Consider the following 22601-nt stretch of genomic DNA (forward strand, 5'->3'; position numbering starts at 1 on the left):
AGCACTTGGGAAGGCTCCCCACAGGCTCTCCTCACCCCGTATCGCCTGCAGACCATTCCTCTTCCTGCCCCCCAACCTCCCTCCGGGTCTGCACAGCCCCTCCCCCTTTCCTTCAGTAACCTGCAGTCCATGGACCCCTGTGAGCCCCCAAGGATCTCCTATGTCTTCCCTGCCCCATAGTGCCTTCAGCCTCCCATTTGGTGCTGCCCCCGGAAATCCCCTGCAAACACAAGCTCCCCGTAACTTAAATCACTTTTATTTGACAAAACAAAGAAACGAGAATGAAGAGTTCAGGGAGGGGGGGAAGGTTGGGCAGGTGGGAGCCCCGAGCCTGGAACAGGGAGAGCAGTTCTGGGCAGGATGTTCGCAGCGGACTGGCCTTCGCCCTGTGCTGTGAAGCATGTGCTGGTTTCCACCCCAGCCCCCGCCCCCCAGCAGAGGGACCCTCGTTCTACAGTGATTGATCAGTAAGGGACAGCCACAAAGGGCAGAGGCACTAGGGGAGGAGGGAAGTGAGCACACCTGGTGCCTTCACCCGGATGCGCATTAGCAGCAGTGGAATGCAGGGCAGTGGCTGATCAACTGGGGGCTCATTGTGGCTAGGGGAGGGGGTGTCAGTCCCTGGCCTGGGGCCACTACTTGGCCTTGGCCACATTCTTTCGGAGGTTGTCCAGCAGGTTCAGGAAGCGGGTCTTGAGGCTCTCGGCATAGGGGGTCAGGCGCTCCTTGAAATCCTGCACGAGGGGCGTGACCTTCTCTCGGAAGGCGGTGAGGTGCTGGATTACCTTGGCCTGGTACTCGGCAGCCTGGGGGATGCCCTTCTCCCGAATCTCCTGCAGCTTCTGGGTCAGCTTCTGGCGCAGCTCGTCACTGTAGGGGGTCAGGTTCTTGCGCAGCTCATCCACATGCCCACGCATCCGGTCCCGGGCCTCCTCAACCACGGGGGTCAGCTTCTGCTGCAGGCCCTCCACCTTCTGCCTGGTCATCTCCTTCAACTCCTCACCGATGGGGGCCAGCTTCTGGCGATAGATCTCCAGCTCCTCTGTCCACTTCTTGTAGAACCGCTCCAGGAAGGGCTGAATCTTCTGTTTCACCTCCTCCATCTCCTTGGTCAGCTCCTGCTTCAGGGCCTCGGTGTCCTTCACCCACAGCCCCAAGGTCTCCTTATAGACGGGAGCCAGGTCCTCCTGCAGTTTCTGTGCTGCCACCGTAAGTGAGTCCAGGTTGTCAGCCAGCTTCAGGCTGCAGGGGAAAACAGGGCCAGGGTTACACACCACTGCATGGCCTCTCTCCTGCAAAACCCAGGGAGGCCTGGAGATGCAGCCTTGTTCCCAGCAGGGATGGGACAGTACAGCCGGCAGATAAGTGCTGCTCCCAGCCACTGCCTTATCACGGGACTAACACCGGAAGCTGGGAACTCCTGCCCGCTGATCCCAGCTCTACCACCGCCTCCCTCTGGCCAGTCACCCCACCCCCCCGTTTCAGAACGGTTCACTCATTTTGGGTGCTCAGGTTGAGACGCTCAGGGCCTCAGAGTGGCTGACACCCCAGCTCTGGGTCAAGTCAATGGTAGATTTAACCTTTTCCATGCCTCAGTTTCCCCAGACATCCTGGGGACGACAAGGCTCACTCTGGAAGAAGCGAGAGTGCTAGATCCACCGCAAACGTGAGGGGTGTCACAGCTGTCAGCTGCTGTGCAGTGCAGGCCACCAGGCACCCCACAGTGACAGAAGGGACAAAGCCCCCCTTAGCTCCAAGGGCAGGGCTTGCCGTCACCATTAGCTGCTAGGTCCTAGGGCCTGACACACACAGTGGAGCAGTTCCCATTCCAACCAGCAGAGGGCAGTGGTGCCACGTGGGGGGGTGGCTTCAGAACCGGGGGCATCACAGACTGCACATGTAGGGCCCAAGGCTATAGGGCTGGTGCTGGCCCTCCCAACAGCCTGCTCCTCCCCAGAGTCAGCAACTTACTCAAGCTGTTTGCCAACTGCAGAGGCCTCAAACTGGGAAATGACTTCCTTGCCACTGGCCTTGACGGTCTCCAGGTAGACCTGGACCATGTCCTTGAACTGATCCAGGGGTGTCTGTGGGTCGTCACGCTGCCAGAAGTAGCGAGCCTGAGTCCCTGCAAGGAAAGCACAAGAGGGCTCAGGACCAGCTCCCCAAACCCCACTCTGGAGACACTCCCCACCTCCTGCCAGATCTGCCCCTGGTCTGGAGTTGGCAGCTGCTTGCGCTACCAACCATGGGCATGGTGGACAGTGCCTGGCTGTTCCAGCCCCCTAGGCAGGAAGGGTTTCCTGGGGGAGCCTGGCTGGTTTTACACATCTCTGGTCTGGAGAGGTTACAGGCTGGGTCCTTCAAGCAGGGGCACTGGGCTCACCTGGCCCAGCCAAAATTATAGCTCCAGAGCTCCTGGCTCCCAAACCTCTGCCCGCTGGCCCACTCTGCCCCTCCCTCCAACCCAAGTGTGCCCCACGCTATCCCTGCTGCACATAGCTCGTCTCTGCTCCCTGGCCCAGACAGGTGCTGTTTTACAGCAGAGTCGTCTCCAAACCGCTTGTAGAATCGCTCTAGGATGGACGCCTTCTGCAGAAACTGCCGGGGCCTGGCCCCTTGCAGAGCAAGGCACATGGGTCTGCCCAGGGCTCTGACTTCTGGGCCTGGACGCAGCTCCTCCGCCCTCCCTGCTCAGGGTGTCTGGATTCACTCCACCTTCGAGACTCATGCTGATTTCTGGCCCTACCTGTGAGGAACACCAGGGCGAGGATCACAGCGGATCTCATCTTCGGCTGCGTGTCTCAACCTGGAGAAAGCAAAAGAGTTTGGGGCTCAATAGAAACTGCTTAACAGAGCGAGGAGGTGCCAGTCGATGATTGATCACTGGACGGTGACAATCTGGGACAAGCCTGGCTCCTTCTGCCATTATCCCCCCCCATAAGCCACAGGGGAGACCCACTTACCCACCTGGCACTGCCCCATTCTGCCCCTGCCCACTTAAGGCGTCTCAGGGCTCTGCACCAGCCTGACTGGCGAGACCATGTAACAAAGGGCATTGGTGCCTTTACAACGGGGCGAGCAAGTGCCCAGAGGGAGGCAAAGGGTGTAGGGCTCGTGATCTTTCTGCTTCCCAGCTATGCTGCTGCTGCCAGTTCTCCCAGGGTGGGGTGAGGATAGCGCCTCTCCTCCATCACCTCTCAGAGCAGTTCAACATGCCTTGAGTGTAACCTCCCAGGACAGAGGGAGGCTCCTAGCGCAGCAGGGCCACACAGAGAGCAGCTCCAGTGCCCCAGGACTCCCCAGCTCTCACCAGGAACCGTTCCCAGCAAGTCACACTCCTAGAAGGGTTGAGCCGCTTACCAGTTTCACTGCCTCCTGCTGCTGCTGCTCCTCCTCCTGAGTGTGGCTTGTGCGTCCCCAATGCTGCTATTTATACTGGAGAGGGGATTTATCACGGAGATAAGCTCGGGAAAGCACTCCCGAGTTCTGATTATGTGGCGCTTAGAGTTCAAGGATCGAATACATCCCCGCTGTGGACGGGTGCGATCAAGGAGCAACTGCCTGGGAGGAGAGGCCAGAACAAACAGGTTCCTGCAGAGGGAGCCTCCAGACCAGCTAGGCTGTTTACACTTCGGCTGACCCAGATTTTCCACCAGCCCCACTGGGACCCCTCCCTACCTCCTGCCCTTCAGAAGCCCCTGAGATTCAATGTGAGCCAGTGGGCAAGATTTGCATCCTCAAGGATTCATTTTTGTTTTCTCAGGACACCTCAGGCCCTCATCTGAAACAATGAAAGGTGCATTAGCCACCACGTACCCGCCCCCCCAGCTCTAAAGTAACCACTCGCAGGTCACCTCGTGTGCCCAGCACAGATCAGGCCAGCGCTCAGGCAAATGGGAACCTGCCAGGCACATAGCGCCGAGTCCTGTGGTGGTGTGTGCAATGGGGAGCATAGGACCACTGGAATGGAAGTGGGGCTCAAAGTCTGGAATACCAAATGCTCTGGCTTCCCAGTACCCTACCACGGCCTCTGACGAACTCCCTCAATCCCCAGGCTCAGCCCTGGGGACGACCTCCAGAGCCGGGACTATCCTAAGGCAAGCCGCCTACCTAAGCATTATTCTGAGGAACATGGGGCTCGCCCCATAGCCCTTCCCCTTTGGCCCGTATGGGGCTAGGGGATCAACTCCTTTTTCTGGCCATTTAAACTGACATGATTCCTCACAGCCATGGCAGGAGGCAGCCTTCCTCAGCAGCCCAACCTGTGGAGTGCCCCATGGGTGGCACGACCCAGCATTAAACAGGCCGCAGGCCACGTGGTGTGAAGGGGAGATTAGGTCAGCCTTGGGCAGCGACCTGGCAATTGGTGCAATCTGGTCCGTTGCAAGGGAAAGGATTTGCTCTTTGCAGACATGGGCATGAGCTGCTGGGATAGTTCAGCAGTGGAGACAAGAGGGCAGAGAATTCATCAAAACTGCACCAAGGGGATCCAATCATGGGGCTGGCAAGGGCTCCTTCTGGAAGACAGCGGCATGCTCCGCATTTACTGCACCAGTTGCTTCATTATCACATGTGGCTGGTCCAGTTGGTTCCTGCCTTTCTGGCCTGGCTCAGAGAGAGAAACAGCACAAGGATGGGGTGGATCTGGGGCACTTGGGGCAGGAGCTGCCCCAGACAGAGAATGAACAGGCCCCTGCTGGCCTCCAGCCACACCAGTGCTGGGGATGCTCTAGGACAAGCCATTCTCTTTCCCCTGGCCCAGAACAGACCTTTCCTGTTGGAGTTCTGGACACTCTCCTAAGGCCTCTCTTTATTCCTGCCCTGTAGGCATCATTCCCCTCCAGCTGTGAGCACCCATCCCGCAGTCCAGGCAGATCGCTCTTGGCCAGGCCTGGCTGGGGCAGGAAGGGCTGTTGGTGATTCACCAAGTGACTGACTTCCTCCCTCCAGCATGGCGACTCAGTGGTACGCGTGTGTGTGTGTCCCCGTCCAGTCAGGAGATGACACCAAGGAGTACCTTGGTCCACTCCCAAGCTGGCCCCGTTTCAGTTATGGGTTAAATCTCTCTGCCCAGGGCACTGGACTCACTGAGACGCCTTTAACTAGCAGCTTGTTCTGCAGCTATGTTCTGTTTCTTCATACTCTGGCTCGGAAGTGAGACAAGGCGACACAGAGGATGGATGGATACCACCCCTCCTGATGCTGTGAGTGGATTTGCAGCAGAGCAATCACATGGGCCTTAAAGAGAGGGAAGAGCAACAACAGAGCTATAGTCTGGTCGTGAGACGAGAACCGGGGGAGAGAAAGCAAGTGATAATGGAGGTCCCAGAGCAGCAGGGACTCATCTCCAAGCTCTGCATGCACTGGAGGAGCTTAGACAGTGAATGATCTTACAGATAGATACTCACAGGATCCACAACATGAGCTTTAGACAGGGCACTATCTATTCCCACTCTGAATTCCTTTGCTTTGCTATCTTGTCTGTGGGGGCAGGGCGGGTAAACAAGAGATTTCAGAGAAACATCAGAGCACAATTACCAGGAACCTGAAGGCACTACAAAATACAGGCACTTCTTCATTTCATCATCTGAAGCTGAGATAAATTAGCCAGGGAGACAGAAAGTGCAAATCCTGCCCATATCTGCTGAGTAAGTTTATTAGCAAAGCAGATAACATCTCATACCAGCAGCCATGGAGCTTCTTAAGTGAGGTCTGTGCTACCTTTAAAAACAATTGGCTGCACTTGGATGCACAATGAAGTCTATCCATTGACAGTCAACGTATTAAAGGTCATCTAGCCTATGGAAGTGCTTGTCCATTTGGAAAGAATTGGCAAAGACCTTCCCACCCCGACACTTCCCTACACCCAGCCCCTGACCACGCACCTTCCAGCAATGTGTTAGTACAGTGGTTTCCAACCTTTTCCATTTGCGGACCCCTAAAAAATGTTGAATGGCGGTGCGGAGCCCTCTGGAAATCCTAGACAGTCTGTGGACCAAAGGCTGAAAACCAGTGTGTTAGTACGTTTCATCCTGAGGTGTTCAGCTCAGCAGGTCGAGGGAGTCTGTTACCATGTTATGCAGGAGCCCCCATTGTGTCTATTTCAGCTTTGAAAAAAGTCGGGAGATCACCAGCAAGGGTGATTTCATATGGCAGGTTGGATAACAGACAAACATGCAGCAACTGGAGCGCAGCCAACCTTGGCACACTGCAGCTTTCAACTTCTGGGACGCTATTCAGAGAATCCAAGTCGGGCTGGCTTCTCCTTTGCAGCAGATATTGAGCAACACCACAAACAAAAGATCATAAGATCGTAATTATGATTTTATTTATCATGATCCCACTGTCCAACTAAGTTACTAGTTGCAAGTGACCCACAAAAAATGGACTAAAGATTTACTGAAAGTTGTTTGTTTTTAGTCCAGCATAAACAAGGAAGAAAAAAATACTTCGGACATTTCCAAAAAACAGAAATAATAGCAAAGTATATTAATATACATTCAACATATACTGCGCGTATTGATTACTACAATACAAAGCCATGATAAAAAAGTGTGATACTGCGAAATGGCACGGTTAAGCAAGTCCCTGCTTTTCTTTTGGATGGCTACTGTAGGGCAGCTGTCAACTCTCCCAGAAATACAATGTCATGTAAACAAAAGGAAAACAAATCAAAGATATAGCGCAATGTCAAAAAGCCTTTCAGAGTTTCTTGGTACCTTTTCACTGATCCGGCAAGCCCTGTCTGGGTCCCCCACCCCCACCCCAACACACACCGTCTAGTTTACATGTTAAAGAAAATGTAACTTGACAACTACACACCAATCAAACCACAGTGACATTAGGCTTTCTAGAAACATTGAGCTGGGAGGTACGTTTGTCAGTTGCGGATTTCTTCTCTCCCCTCCCCTCCCCTCCTCATTGCAGGTCCATTTATGACAATTGCTTTGGGGAAGAGATGCTGATAGCAAATTAACCTTTGCCATGCTGGTCTCACACTTCCTTCTGTGCAAATTCAGAGGGCTGGATTGATTTTTCCTTTATTTAAAAAAAATTCCAAAAAAGTGTCAGTAATAGGAATTTTCAGTTGTAGCTTTTAAAGTTCCAAAGGCAATGATGACACAAAAGACTCCCTTAGCCCCAACCACTGGAGGGGGGATTGGTTTCTATCAGTCAAGGAAAGAAACTCAAATGAATGAGAAAGAAGAGATCTATGCACATCTGAATTTGTATAAAGGAGAACACCACTTCTGCCACTGGCACAAGAGAAAAAACCAGTCACAATTACAATGTCATTAAAAAGAAATAAAATACTTTGAACAAAAGGTGCAAGTCACAATTCAAATAGAGCAGAATCTAGTTAAAAATTTCTCTCAAACAGAAATTCCTTTTGTCTTTTATTAATAATAATAATAATAATTATAATAATAATAAAAACAACAACATTTACCATAAAACAATTCCTACATGATCAGGAGGAAAAGCTAGAAAAACAAAGAAACAACAGGTCTTCTTTACTTTAAACTGGGAGCTGGGGAAGAAAAAAAAAAGGTCGTAGGTAGGTTTGGAAGGAAAAGGTATTAAAAAGGAGGGGGGAAATGATCCTTTTAGCACAATGACCAAAAAAAAGTGACAGAAAAGCAGACGAAGCTGAGCGAGACAAAGAGTATTGCACCACTGCTGGGTGTTCGAACCATCCCTTGGAAGAACCAGTGGGGTGGGGGATGTAATCTGCTCTGCAGGCTGGCTGGGGGTGGGTTGGACAGGCCACCACTGTGGTAAGGGAGACAGATGCTCTTGCCCCAGAGTAGCTCTTGGCCCTACTATCAGTTCGGATGCAAAGGATATGGAAATAAAACTACAGCATGGCCTTCTTCCGCCCTTGGGGCTGGGCTTGTGGGATGTGGTGTGCGCGGGAACCCTGGGAAAACGACTGAGTTTGGACTTGGTTTTCAGGAGCTCTGCTTATTGCTTGCCAAAGGACAGAGCTTCCAACTCCCTCCCTGCCCCTTGCTTCCCCTATACAGCCAGGCTCCAGGAAGGCATCTGTCCCATGCTCTCCTCCTTGTCCCCAGAAAAAGATCATGTTGGACATGTCTTAAGAGCGGGCTTGGATGAAGGGGAGAACATTTGAGTCTGCACCATCCGTGGTTACCTGGCCCTTCGCATTTAAACCCCCCTCCAAACCAAATGCAAAACTCCAGTTCCATCAATCCTTTCACACAGGGTGTAGGACTCACGTTAGCTCTACGATAGCTGGAGTTACAGGCAAATATGACAAACGAAAGAAACCAAAGGAACGACACACTGAGGAACTGATTATGAGGAAAGGAGCCATGATATTTCAGTGAGAAATACTATGGCAATTTGGCGCAATGCTGCTAGATACTGTTGGTTTAAAATGGACCTTTTCATTTCAAAGCTGTATACAAAACCTGGAAGAGAGAGAGAAGAGATGGAGGGGTGTTAAAGGCCAGGGTAAAAGACAGACATTTCTGCTTTAACATCCCTCTGCCCATCCCATGCTCCAGCCTGACACAGCCAGCTACATGCCCCAAGAACTCACGCTGCCAATGCCACAAGGGGCTTGGAAGAAAAGGGAAACGAGCACAAGGAGGGGCTGCGCACCCCATGAAGGTGTGACCACTGCTCCATGCAGCTAACAGGATCATGGCAGATGGACACTACCATCTGGAGGTGCCGTGTCCTTCCACCACCAGCAGCAGCAGCAGCTCCTGAAAGCTGCCCACCCAGCCCGAAAGGGGACGAGCTGAACAGACAGACCTGAGTCACTGCACAGCTGTTCAAAGAGCTCCCTCCTGGCTGCCTCAGCGTGGAGCCCACTTTCCTCACACATCACAGACAGGAGACATTGCTGCATGTGCTTGTCCTTGCCCAAATGCCCGAGGCCTTCCCTCACCAATCCCTGCACTCCTCCCCAGAGACTACACAAAGCAGAAGCACCGAGTGGCTACTGAAGGTCACCAGCAGCAAGACTCTGAGGGTGGCACTGTCAGCAGTGCAAACAACTGACCTCTGAAAGCTCAGCAACGAGATCCTCTATCTTAAACTTCATTCTCAGGACCCACAGCTAAGGGAGGGGCAAGGAGTTGTCTAGGGATATCTAGCCCATGGGCAACTGCTACTGGAGATCTACCCTAGAGGCAGAAAAGGGAAGATCTGAACATACAGAAACAGAAAAATACTCACTCCCTCCTCCTGCTACACCCCAGCCTGCTCCATCCCAAAGGGCACCTCCGGGTGCTTGTAGCTCAGGAGGACGTCTGTAATACACGTAGATGGATAACAAGAGGTGTTTAAATGCTGGTTGCCATCAGCTAGATTTGGGTGCTCTTGACCTTCCAAACTTTCCCCACAGTCTGCAAGACCAAAGAGTAACATCAGAGTTTGTAGGTGAAAGGCAGAAAACTCTCACCGCTACTTGGGACACTGGAGTCTACCAAGAGCCAAGGAGAGCAAAGTTGATTGGAGCTTCTGGCAGAGGGCTCAGGCAGGGCCTGAGGTGCCGAGTGTGGGTCAGAGCTGGCATGCAGGGCTGTCCCTCATTTTAACAGAAAGTCATTGCAGTGAGCATGACATGAAACCAGCACTTTGCCAATGTCACAACTACCTAAGAAGTCACACTGTGCTCTGTGCGCTACAGCCCAGCTGTCTCCCTGGTGCTCAGGGCATACAGGAGAGGAGGTGACGACAGACCTTGAGAAGCATGTGTGGAAATGTACCTGGAAATGTACCAGCCAGTAGTGTGAGCTTCACAGGAATCCAAGACAAGTGTCACTATACAGGGAAGCCACTATGCGCTTAAAACTGCAGCACAACCCAGAATGACAAGTGCCTGTAAGGGCTGCACCAGAACTAAGCACCAACACATGCTCTGTGGGGAGGTTGGTAACAGTGCTTAGAGTCAACCAGTGCAAGCTTTCGACACACAAAAGGCCAATACACCTCAACTCTGACCTGCAACAACTCCCGATCTTTCAGCCTCCACAGCTCTGCCAGTGCAGATCTATTATTCCAGCCCTTGGCCATGCTTAAACAGGGAATGCCAACTGTACCGTACTCTACAGTATTACAACATGCCTAACGCACTGCTGGCTCTATGCACAGGAATACCACCAAGGGAAGGGACTCTGGTGTGGACCCATATCTGACGGATGAGGATGACACAAATCAGCATCACTTCTGACCCAAACCAGGTTGCAGCAGAACTCAATCACCTCTGCAAGATGCCTTGTCAGCCGCAGGCAAGTCCTTACCCTCACTCTCCCTGGCATGTAGCTGCTGGCTGGCCATGAGTGATGACTGGCTGAGTACTGCATCAGACATCCGAGCAGAGCTTAATGCTTTTCCAGCCATTAAACTCATTCCAGGCAAGTTATCCAACTGGACCTGAGGAGATGGCAGAAGGAGACAGAGTCACACCCCAGTGCTCCCCCAGGACCCAAGGCGACAATCACAAGGGCACATTTTCTTTCAGCACACTACTAAGTTATAAGGAAAGTTACCCAGGCCTGGACTATGACAGAATTGCTTCCTAACCCCAAAGGGCTGATGTACGTGGTGCTCAGCACAGCTGTCCTTGCTCCTCTCTCTCAGTGGCTGAGACCACACTGCTAGGTTGTTCACCAATATTGCCTGGCTGGAAGTTTGGTTCTTTTGCAGATTATGAGACACTCTGGGCTGTATTTATCCCTGCTGCAACTCAAATGTTTTCAGCACAGGCACCCTAGGGTGCACTTGATCCTGCAGGAAAATCTCATATGGACGTGGGTAACCTGGCCAATATTTGGTTAGCCACAGGTGGGAGATTTCACTTTTGGGTTGGTCTTTGCTAAAAGCACTTGAAATACTGCCTGGTACACAATGGACATGCTGTTGAGATGTTCCAAAGGCAGCGGGGGAAGCATGTTATCGCATTGCTCTGCACAGCGCTGGATTCCAAGTTAGCCCCACAGGTTTATAAGCTGGTAGTGAATGGCCTATTTGCTCAGCCCTAGAATGAACACTTCATAGAAAGTTTTACACCGTCTATAAGGCCTGGCAGCCATGAACCTTCTCAAACCTACATAGGCATCATCGCTGTTCTGTATGGTATGATGTCTCTGCAGAGTCCTGGGTCTGTGGTGTTCCATGGAAGCTGGTCTTGCAGAATAACCCACTCCATTATGATTGGGCATCTCCATAGCTTGTCCTGGAGAACTTCTGTCCATACAGTTCCCTACAATGGATTCTTGGAAGTTAGACAAAAGAGAAAGGGGATTAGTATAAAGAAGCCAGCGGTTTCCTGAGTGGTAAGTAACATGGAGTAACTGCCTTAATGAAGAACTCTGGCAGGATCACAGAAGTCAGGGGGATGAATTGACAATCCATTAGCCCATGATGACAGTGCAAAAAGGACATCAACTGGACATATACTTCTTGTTCCTGACTGAGGAGCACAGATTTGTTTTGCCTCGACTCCAAAGACCATGGCTGGGCTGCTCTATTGAAGAGGATCTCACGACTGGCTTGACTACTGATCCCAGTCACAGCTAGCAGTCGACTGGAATCACGCCATGAGAACTCAGAGGGAAGAAGGCACAACCTCTGTTTCAACCAGATACATAATATTTGAGGAGAAAGAAACGTTATCACAATGCCGGGAGACACCCACACAAACTCCAGAAAGAGATGCTTATGATTTCCGTCTTGTAGGTCCCCGAAGGGCCATTCTGCATAACCTTGGAAAAGGGAGTTACCAAGATACTAAATCTCTATCAAACCACTGCTCCTTGCCCTTTGCAAACATGTTTGTAGGAAACTGAATATCTGTGCAAGTATCCTGCCTGGCAAAGTCCATCCGTAGCCTGCTGCAGGAGCTGCTGTGTCTGAGGGCAAGGGTTACGTTTCTACCAAGCAAAAATCTAATGTTACTAAAGGTCGCATTGGACTCCGAATGAAGAAGGAAGCCTCTCCTCGCTCACTTTTGTCACACATTGAGCTGACTGTTTTACTAACCAGCCCTCTCTTTGTTTCAGGATGGCAGAACAAGCCAGTTGCTCTTTGCACAAGCTTTACAGCTCTAGGGGCCCGATACTTGGTGAACTCATGGAATCAGTGACGTTGAAAGGGGAGCATCCACCTGTTAGATCATCAAGAGAATCTGCTGAAAAGGCAGGATACACAATCTCTGCTGGGGGCCTACAAAGCATACAGCTGGTGTGTGTCCAGGCCACTGCGCAGCACCAGAGCACCATGAAGAGGCCCTGGTTTGGTTTTCCTGCTCTCCAGGCCACCAGGCGTTGGGAATACTTGGACAATGTGACAACTCACGGGTCAAAGGAAAGGACCAAGCACAACTCTGGAGCTGCACTGAGTAGCTCCTCCATTTCTCCTTGGGCTCAAGGACAGCTGCCTCAGGGCTACAGAGGTCCAACCTCCTTGACTGGGAAAAATGGAGCTGCCTGGTGCAGTGAATGCACAGGCGCTGCACTGCTTTGGAGAGGCCCTTTCCACAGTCAATATTGGACACTCGGGGACAAATCCAACCTGGGTGTAACTCTATTGTGCCTATGGAGTTATACTAGGGATAGCTGTGGTCTCTTTGCTTTGGCAAGATTTCATGCCTGGCATTTATCGTAGATGATCTATTCACTGTTTCAAGAATGACCCTGTTCCCAGTGAAACCTTTAGCAGAACATCCATTCATTTCAGTGCCATCCAGACTGGGTCCCAAGCTGTGCTGCCCCAGGAAACTAACACAATTCAGGCATGCGGGGCGGGCCTGCACCTGTCCTAAGGAAGATCCCACACTTCAGCAAAACCAACAATGTGGCTGCCCCGTTCCCAGTAAAGAACATCTGTCTCTCACTCTGCAGCCAAACAGCACTTCAGAGTCTGGGATTCCTGCCCAGGGAACAGGTCTAGACTCCAGGTCAATCTGCATTAACATGTCCTGGTTCTCACGGATGAGGTGTAGGTACAGAATCTGGGTTAAAATCTCCCTCCCCATGAAGAATGGGGTTTGGCAGCCTCTTGTGCCAGCACTCCCTTTGCCCACAGTCCAAGCCCATCTAAGTGGCGTTATCTGTGCTCAAACCAGCTTGCGACTCAGCTGGCAGAGACAAATGTTACATGTGGATCAACTCACCCGTCTATCCATACTACTCAGCCATGCCAGTGTCCCTAGCCCCCCCAGCTTATGGCCTCCCAGCTCACTTGCCAGCCCCAGTATTTTGGGGGGAAAGGAGGGAATTGAAATGCACTGATCATGCTACTTTATATCACAATTACATGGTACTTCATCATGCTGTGGTGTTATGGGACCAGATTTTGCAATAATACAAGACTGGGTCTTGGCTTTGCCTCCCTCTGCATGGCCACAAGGTTAAGTTCAGTTAAAAGTCTCACTTTCCTGGAAAAACAAAACAAAACTTGACTTACCTTGGAAAACAAACTGTTGGAAAGAGGCTGTGAGAAAACTGCCACCCACCCATGGCTCCAGCTGCTGTTCAAACAGTGGGAGCAGTTGTCTGAGTGGGCAGCTTACAAGAGCCTGCAGCTATCAGCAACCAGCCTCCAAGGGCTGCACAAAGAAGTCAGGGCGAATCTCGAGTGAGAGAGGCGCACAGTTAGCAGCCCATCAAGCCCAGGAGCCTGCCTCCACTAGGGCAGCCCATACACTTGAGGCTCCAGGGGAGGGAGGAGTTCCCTCCTGAACCTCTTGCTCTAGACCAGGCCTCACAACTCATAAAGCGGTGAGGGCCACATTACTCCAAAGAAAACAGCTGAGGGCCGAAACCTCCCGGCCTCGCAGAAAGACCCCACTCCAGGGCCGCCCAGCCCTGCGGAAACAAACCCTCCTTCCCCAGCGCTGCCCCACCAAAACAGCTGTGGGCCAAAAAGGAAGGTTGAGGGTGGGGGGGGGGTGATACTTTATTTTAAATCAACCAGGGGCTCTCAGCTGAAGAGATGGCTGGGAGCCCTCAGGGTCCTTTTAAAGGGCCCGGGGCTCCAGTGGTTAGGGGAACCCAGCAGGGCCGGCTCTAGGCTTTTCGCTGCCCCAAGCAAAAAAAAATTTGGCTGCCCCCTGTCCCAGCCCTGGGCTCCCCCCTGCACCCCTCTGCTGCCCCAGTCCTGGGCTCTCCCCCCACCCACACCCCCTGCTGCCCCAGCGCTGGGCTTCTCCCCCCCCGCCACCAGTGTCCTCCCCCCACCCTGCTGCTACCCTAGCCCTGGGCTCCCCACACACCTCCTGCCGTCCCAGCCCTGGGTCACTGGTAACTCGCTCCCAGGGTGGGTCATTCAGCAGGAATTTTGGATGTGCACAGAACACAGACAGGATTGGTTCCCATATGGTTACAGAGCTGCAGTAAAGTGGAACGATTTTCAGTTTGTGTGATCGGAGGATATCTGGATGCATATTATAAGACTGTCCTCCAGAAATGAGGACAAGTTAGGTGCCTTTATTATTCTTTTGTTCCACTCTTTTTTCCTACGGGGAAGTTGCCAATGCACTATCACTGTCTTTCTTTTAAACAAACAAACAAACAAAAGGCAATGGCTTTTGGAAATAGCAATTCCAGTGCTAATAACCACAGGGAAGCATTTCTTGCTCAATTTTATCTACTTTTTCTACAGCCAGTTACAGTGGATCAGTATATTTGATCTGGGAGAAATGAAGAACCAGCTGCCCAAACTGAGCTTGAGCGCTCCTGAATTTTGAGGTGTTCAAAGCTGGAAGGCAGGTGCTGGGTGTGTGTGTGGGGGGGCTGTGGCGGAGCACGGCAGCATGTATGTAGCAACGTGTCTGGAGCTGCACGGAGCCAGACACGCTGGTCTGAGTGGCACGGTAAGGGGGCTGAGGGTTGGAGAAGGGGTAGTGGGTTCCAGGGGGCAGTCAAGGGACAGGGAGCAGGGGGGCAGTCAGGGGACAGGCAGCAGTTGGATAGGCATGGGAGTCCCAGGGGTTTATCAGGGGACAGGTAGGGGTGAGGTCCTGGGGGGGAAGTTGGGGGGGGTCTCAGGAGGGGGCAGATGGGGACAAGGAGAAGGGAGGCTTAGATAGGGGGGCTGGGGTCCGAAGGGGCAGTTAGGGGCAGGAGTCTCGAGAGGGAGTAATCGGGGGACAAGGAGCAGCAGCACTTAGATAGGGGGTGGGGTCCTGGGGGGGAGTTAGGGGCAGCCACGGGGAGCCCTGAGCCCTTGCAATCCCAGCCGGCTCTGCCGCCAGAGCCGCGGCTGGGAGTCCAAGGGCTCTGGGGGCAGCCCTGAGCCCTTTAAGTCCCAGCAGCGGCTGGGAATCTCTGCGGGCAGCCCAGAGCCCTTGGACTCCCGGCTGCAGCTGGGATTTAAAGGGATCTGGGCTCCCTGTGGCTGCGGGCAACCCAAAGCCCTTTGATTACCTGCCACGGCCGAGATTCAAAGGGCTTTGGGCTGCCCGCAGAGCGCCCTGTGCGGGGGATTTAGAATTCCCCTGCAGGCCGCACAGTGAGGCTCCGGGGGCCGCATGCGGCCTGCGGGCCGTATGTTGTGCAGGCCTGCTCTATACAAACAGCGCATGGAGCAAGAAAACATTTAGCACGTGCAGCTGCCACTGCTGTCAGCACGTCTCATTGTCAGGCCCAGGTTACACAGAAGCTGTGTATCCATGTTTCATTGCAAACCCCAATCTGCAGTCGTACCTTCCCCCAGCTGCCGCCTGAGCAGGGTAAAGCTCTGTGGCAGGAGTCAGTTATCCATATCTGCATAAGACAATTTGGTTCCCACTTCCCTGCATGGCTTCAACACAACAGGTGTGACAGAGCAGTGATTTGTTCCTCCCCCACATTAGTGGGTAACCTCCAGGGCTACTAACCAGTTTGGAGGCTGGAAACCTGGGCTGGGCAGTGTTTTCCAAGCTCTACAGCATCTGGAGCACAACGATGTCCCATAAGAGAGTCACTGAAATCCAACTTAGTGGCCACAGCTGGTGGGAGCCTTCATCAGGATTTGGATGAGAGGCAGCAGTAAGTGGTGGCATGCCCCCAAACTCTACGTAACATCCCAACACACAATCACACTTCCATGGGGCAAGCACGTGGCCCAACGTACTCACCAGGCATGCCAGAGAACTGGAACCAGGAGCAGCATACTCCTCAGTGCACACACTGAAGTGCCAGTGACTGGGAAGTGGCTCCATCTCTTAAGCATAAATATCTACTCTATTGCTTCCACAATGCATTTTCCTCTTAAGGGAAATCACAATTTAAAAACCATTCAAACAACACTGTGAATGTAACTAGGGGAGCTCAAAGACAATGCTGACAGTCTAACCTTTGGGGGGGGGGGGGGGGTGGGGCTGGGAGGGCAGAAAAATCATTCAAGAGAAACCATCACAGAGTTACCCTTGTCTGGGTTAAATATCCCCCAGCAGTACTCCCCCAGTCGCTGTTCAGTGCACGAGCAGAGAGCTGCTGACAACATTTGGGTTCTTTTGTATGCAACAGAGTGGAAGTGAACTTTTCACTGCTATTTACATGGAGGTTTTATTTCACTTAATTTGTACACAAGTGTGCCTGGGTCGCTTAAATGTTAGCCCAATTGGAGGGGAAAGAGCATAGGCTAGATTCCAACTGGGTTATTAAACACAAGGAAGAAAATGAAGGTCAGGGGAGCTACACCTCTGAGTACAATCTACTATATTAACACACTGAAAAGCCACATGCGCACTCCCGCCCCTTTCAGAATAGCTTGCACAATTCCTGGTACATGTTGACTTGTCTTTACTCATTTACGAAGTCTTGCAGTCTAAAGTCCTGCTCCCCTGTGTATCGTGATACGAGGAGAGCCATTAGCAGGGCACAAGCATGGCTTTTGGCTTGTTGAGTCATTTGCACCATTTTACATGCAGTTTATTTAGCTGTGTCAATAATAAATATGACCCAGGTCAGTAAAAAACAGGAACTCGAAAGAGGAGTTTCCAGAGCCTGCTTGCACTAGGACAGCTCTCTCCTTTCCCAGGGCCATGCCTGGAAACTGAAGGACAGCAGGAAAACTGGGGTCTGACACGGCCAGCGCATTAGTGATCTACATCACCAAATGCACAGTGAAGGAAAGCCATTCCTCTCCCTAGTCCTCGCTCTTAAGGATCCCGTTCGTCTCACGTGCACACCTGCTTGAACACATGACATGACAAAATACCTGTGGTTATTGTTTCAACATTAAGCAGGGCCTCCTGAGGGGGCAAAGCACCAGTACAGCAAGAGGGTCAAGCGAAAGGTGGTGGCTTCAAATAAGATGCATCTCATTCCTACAGCAGATATAGCTCTACCCTGCTCAGGCCTGCCAAGTGGTACTGCTCAGTGCCTTCGCCCCTCTCGAATGGGTGGGCAAGAGGGTAATTCTCAACACACGCGATGCACGGAACTACAATGCAGGGAGAACAGTCATTCAAAGAGACTGTATGTCATGCTGCTCTGTCACCACAGTCACAGAGGGTGGGGAGACCAGGAAAGGGGACAGTAGTTTCCATAGGACCAAAATCAGGCCCGAGCCACTCACTAGGAGCAAGTTTAACAACCAGTTTTCCTAAATCAGATCATTCCAGCTCGTTTTGGGGCTACCAGTTAGTGCTCTCTGTTCCAGCAGTGGAGGGTGCTGGCCCGAGAAAAGACGCCGTGCACTACAGGGTGTATTTCACTGACTCATGCAGCACTGCCTGCACTTGGAGTCTGCTCATTAGCAAAGGAGGAACCAGTCACTGTGTTGGGCTGTCGGGATAATTTAACACACACACTCCCTTAATTTGGGACACTAGTTTTTTTTTTTAAATAAAAAAACCAGATAAACCACCCAACACTCTGCAGCTCATCTCTAAAGGCAAAGCAGGAATCCAGGGTCTTTTTCACTATCTGCAGTTAAATCATCAAATTCCAAGTCCAAGGAGTCTGGCTGTGTCCCTTTGTTATTTAACAATTCTCCTCCTCGTTGTTTGGTACAAATTTTGTACAAGTTCACAGTTTACTTACAGCCTTAATAGCCAAAAGACTCCAGAAAATTCTGCCCTAAGTTGACTGTCACTGAAACTTCTAGCTCTGTCTGATATACACAGTCATCTCTGCTTGCATGTGGTGTGTATTGGACATTGGAAAAAGCTGTTTCATGTACACAAGTGGCACTAAGTCTTACCTCTGCTGGGCACCTTATTCCTACTGAATCCAGTAGCTGGCTGATGTCTGTAATGATGCGTCCCCAATTCCTGCCCCTGATTAACAGTTCCTAGCAGAGATTCTGGGTCCCCATGCCCTCCTGCATTTAAAAGCAGTGGGTTCTCATGGCCACCTTTGGTCAATGTATTTGAACTCTTAGTGTCCGGAAAGCTGTCCCTGGCACCCTCACATGCACAGTCCTCCTCCATGCTCTCCGAATGGATCAGAGCTGGCTGGTGTACATACCCATGCGGCGCCACTGCTGCAGATACCTGCTGGATACATTCTTGTGCCCTGATTTTTAAGAGATGTTGGGGGCTGTTGTGATGGTACGTGTCAGCATTCTGATAAGGCACAGACAACGACTGACGCTCTGATAGGTTCTGTCCCATGCTGGGGCCCATATTCCCAGCATCTCCTTGGCTCATATGCCTGAACAACTCTTGAAATTCTTGCTGCTGCTGCTGCCGCCGTTTGATGAGCTGTGCAAATTCTGCTGGGGGCAGTCGCATGTCCGTGTGCCCTGTGAGTGAGTGCCGGGGGGAAAGCAGTCCCTGGAGGATATGCGGTACCTGCTGGTGTCGGCTGTAATCTGGCGGAGTTGGGGACAGCAGTGCCTGCTGTAGTGCCGATGCCGTGTAGTGCTGTGGCTGCTGCTGATGTGTGCTTTGAGGGAAGCTGGGGAACTGGTCAAGTTGAGGAACCTTCAGGGCTTGCTGCGCTGTGGGGAATCCCACCCCTGCTGATGGGCTGTAGTTGCTGGGGGATGCACGGGCCTGATCTGAGAACAGGTGGGGATGTAAATGCACCTGGTCATAGTTAGCAGGGGGATACCTGGTCATGTTCAAGCTGCAAGGAAGAAACGACAGTGATTGTGTTGCAGCAACCAAGAGTAAACCCACGAAAGCAGAGGCGTCCGCCACCACTCAGGCACTCTGCACAACCTCCCAATCCAACAGGCTGTACATGTTCAGGGTGGTGGCTTGAGCTCCTAGCTAGAGTGGAACAGAGGGGACCAAGGTTTGCCACCCAGCACCTCTGGGAGAGCTGCAGACACTACACACAGACCCTGCAGAAGAGCACATGCCCCAGGTCACCGATGACTCCGCAGGGCCAGGTAAGAAGGAACGTGTGAAGTCTCTGGAGATAGTTGGGGGAGCACAGATGGGGAAAAAGGTGCTGCGAGAGGCAGAGCCCGCCTGTTGGAGCTCTTGAACGTAGTGTAGGCTCCAGCCAGACCAGGCACAAAGGGGAATTAGAAACGGTCTCTGCACTTCTTTATTTCTCCCCTCTTATTAAAGCACAAGACTCTGCGTGAGCAGCAACGTGCATTCCTAGAGAGAAAGCTGGCTTCCTACCCAGCATGGCTCAGGAGTTGTGCTGACTTCACACAATCCTCAACCCCCGGCTATTCGACATCCATCCTGCTAACAAAGCCCTGAAGTCTAAGGGTTTGGACTAGGATCGCAGCTAACTCCACAACACGACCAGCGCATGGCCTGCTGCTGGCAGTGAGTGCTGTGCTCAGACTGACCGCCAGCCTTGGCATACGGACAGCCATGGTGGCAGTACTCTGATCGGCCCTGTTTCTTTTCTTCTCCTTCCCCCCCCCCCACCCCCCAATGCCTCCCCAGGTCAGCAGAACACTCAGAGAATGGCCTTACCTGTGCGACTCTGCACTATCAGCACTCAGCTGCTTGGACAGTGGCCTGTGACCGTACGTGAGAGAGGCCATCAGGTTAGCTCGATGCTGCATTTGGATCTGATTGGCACTCGGGTTGATAGACATGCCTCGGGGGTGAGGGGACAGGCCCTGACCTGCCACAGCTGCCCCTTGCAGAAGGTTGTTGCTGAGCATATCTCCGGTATCTTGCACTTGGATGGTGACCGGCTGCGGCTGTGGTTGCTGCGCCATGCCCATGCATGTCAGTGCCACGTTCGGGGGAGGGGAACAGTTACCAGACTGCTGGAAGATTGCACTGTGGGACGGCAGCCCTTGGAACTGGGACTGAGAGACTGCACCTACGAAGAACAATCCCTTTGAGTAACTGCACTGAACTGGTGCAAGGCTTGAGAGCACGTTCTCTTTAACGGATAAAGCGTCTGATGCTATCAGGGCCAAAGGTAAGATTTTCAAAACCAAGCTGCACTTCAGTGGGTGATGAGTCGTGCGCCCTTCCTGACTATTCAGAGCTAAAATTTCATTGTACTACAGCCACAGCTAGAAATACTTGCAAGGCAAAAGAAACAATACCAGCATAAAGTTATTTGCATAATCAGACAATAATATCCCTCCTCCCCGGCCCCAGAAATGATAAGCAAGGACCTCATGACATGTAACATATGCCAGCTGGCAAGATCCACTGCAAGTACACTGATAGCACCAGCCCCTTGTGCCAGATAAAGAATCTTTTACACTGGCTATCTGCGCCAGGCACTAGAATTTGGAGAAGACAGGAACTGTTTTCCCAAGTGCTTTATAAACCATGAGGTTCTGACAAACGGCCTGCACAATAGGAGGACAGATGGCTTGGTCCACTCAGTGCTTACCATGAGTCTGTAGCATGCTGCTATTCACAGGAGGGGGGCTGCTATTTGGCTGCCTGAAGAGATGATTATTAGGGTGGTTTGGGGGTGGACTAGATGGCTGAATCCGTAACCTACACAAGAAAATAAGCATCTTCGTAAATTGCTCTTCCTGATAAAGATGCTTGTTCAAGTTTTAGAACTGAACTCTAAAGTGCTTTTAAAAAAAAACAACAAATAATACAAAAAACTCCTTTAGAATATTAAAGGCTTTGCAACATAATTTCTATTTTACCTTCATAAGCTATCTGGATAAGGGAGTATGGTCCAGTGGTTAGAGCACAAGCCTGGGACTCAGGAATCCTGAGTTCTAGTCCTGACTTATCATGACCTATAGCAAGGCTCTCCCACTCTGCCTCAGTCTGCCTCATCTGTAAAATGGGATGATATTTACTAGCCAACAGAGGGATGGGGGGGAGGGTCTAAAGAGTGTTTGCAAATGGCTTGGCATTCAAGGTGCTAGAGAAAGGGCTCATCCTATTATTCAAACTCATTTGTTTTCAAGCTGGTCAACAAGCAGCAGTTCCGGGTCAATATAAAACAATGTTATGCTATCAGGTTACTTTCAAGGTTCTCTTGGACAGAAATGTTAAGAGCCTGATTGCCAGAGCCATGCTCCTACAGCCCCAGCTGCAGCCTGCATGTGCCTCTAGGAATGAGGCCTAGTTCTCTAAGGTTATATGCTCCCAGCTGGCTTTGGGACAGGCCTGAGTGCATCACTGAGTGACAGCTTCACCCCCTACCCCCACACTTTACCAAAGCGAACCCCTTTCTTTACCTCTGCAGCTGGTGGGTAAGTAGAGCTGGCTGGTTTTCACATGGAGCTTGCAAGGGTGGAGATGGCTGAGGTGGGCGAATACAATCCTAAGCCAAGCACCAGAAAGGAGAACAAAAAGTATTTGCAATTAGTCAGTTCCCTCTTGATTGAGAGAGTGTGGACCAATAAATTAATCAGCCTAAGACAGAAGCTCTCGCTATCCTACCAGCTGTCATGCATTGCTTTTGAAAAGCCTTCCCCCTTGTTCCTCATTACAGCAGGTCAAGCAATCTAACTTGCCACATATACAGAAGTTTTCCTCCCTTGTCCCATGGGGCATTTCAATATCTCTACTGCAGAAAAACCTGGCCAGGATTCAGGGAGCATGGTCCCCATTCCAGTACCTGAATCTGCTGATGGAGAATTTGATGATGCTGCTCCTGCTGGTACAACATGTGCTGCTGCTGTGTCTTCTCCAGAGTTCTCTCGTCCATATGCCCACCGTACATCTTCTGTAGTTGCTCACACTCCTGTAATGAATTCAATACACCCACAACATGATCTCTTCCTGCACAGTAACCCTGCTGTGCAAAAAAGGCTTTCACTCTGCAGTCTCCTTGGCAGAAAGAGCCGGAGAAAAAAAAGAAACTGCAGGACAGAAATCCTTATCCATGTAGTTAGCAGCATGTGTGTGCATAATATCAGGGTCATCTCAGCTCTCTCATACAGTTGGAAAGAAATAGATTCACATGGAACTCAACTCATGGGCTATTTAGTCTCCTTACACTGCAATTGCAAGGAGTGCAAGTGAAAAGCCTCAGACATAAAAACCCCAAGATTAAATGAGTATCTTGTGCTCTTGCAATGCTGCACAGGGAAATTCTCTTCTTAGTGCCCAATCCAACTCCAGCTGAAATCAGTAACAAGACTCCCACTGAGGTCAAAGACAGGACTACGCAATTTATGCCACAGAAGAGCAAAATGGCCTTTCAATGAATGTTATGGCATGCTCTGGCACTGCAATGGGACCTCACTGCCATTAAAAAACCGCGAAGGCACCAGTGGCTTTT

The 22601-nt window shown here is 51.5% G+C and overlaps 2 protein-coding genes across 9 annotated transcripts in view; both read right to left on the minus strand.

Annotated features, from left to right (window-relative positions):
- Positions 1-240: 240 nt before the first annotated feature.
- On the minus strand, positions 241-5872 carry APOA1 (apolipoprotein A1). Of its 3 annotated transcripts, none has more exons than XM_050921913.1 (4): positions 5089-5872; positions 2747-3561; positions 1972-2125; positions 241-1242 (listed from the first exon to the last, which is right to left on the minus strand). In XM_050921913.1, exons 2-4 carry the CDS (start codon positions 2784-2786, stop codon positions 636-638), a joined length of 801 nt encoding a protein of 266 aa, XP_050777870.1. In that variant the 5' UTR covers positions 2787-3561; positions 5089-5872; the 3' UTR covers positions 241-635. The 3 variants fall into 3 exon arrangements, with proteins under 3 accessions (XP_050777870.1, XP_050777869.1, XP_050777868.1); XM_050921912.1 differs by having other exon boundaries at positions 2747-2806; positions 3361-5872; XM_050921911.1 differs by having other exon boundaries at positions 2747-5872.
- A 431-nt stretch (positions 5873-6303) lies between these two features.
- SIK3 (SIK family kinase 3) overlaps positions 6304-22601 on the minus strand; it is a 153268-nt gene continuing 136970 nt past the window's right edge. For 4 of the 6 annotated variants that reach the window (XM_050921879.1, XM_050921878.1, XM_050921876.1 and 1 more), the window contains 9 exons: positions 21936-22061; positions 21553-21638; positions 20739-20848; positions 19853-20210; positions 18169-19037; positions 11088-11251; positions 10239-10410; positions 9211-9380; positions 6304-8435 (listed from right to left, as the gene is read on the minus strand). In XM_050921879.1, the coding sequence (XP_050777836.1) occupies positions 9223-9380; positions 10239-10410; positions 11088-11251; positions 18169-19037; positions 19853-20210; positions 20739-20848; positions 21553-21638; positions 21936-22061 (2043 nt within the window). In that variant the 3' untranslated portion in view covers positions 6304-8435; positions 9211-9222. The remainder of the gene's footprint in view (positions 8436-9210; positions 9381-10238; positions 10411-11087; positions 11252-18168; positions 19038-19852; positions 20211-20738; positions 20849-21552; positions 21639-21935; positions 22062-22601) is intronic. The other 2 variants (XM_050921880.1, XM_050921874.1) reach the window with 1 other exon arrangement.

Source organism: Gopherus flavomarginatus, chromosome 13 (genome assembly GCF_025201925.1).
Source record: "Gopherus flavomarginatus isolate rGopFla2 chromosome 13, rGopFla2.mat.asm, whole genome shotgun sequence".
Classification (NCBI taxonomy): Eukaryota; Metazoa; Chordata; order Testudines; family Testudinidae; genus Gopherus; species Gopherus flavomarginatus.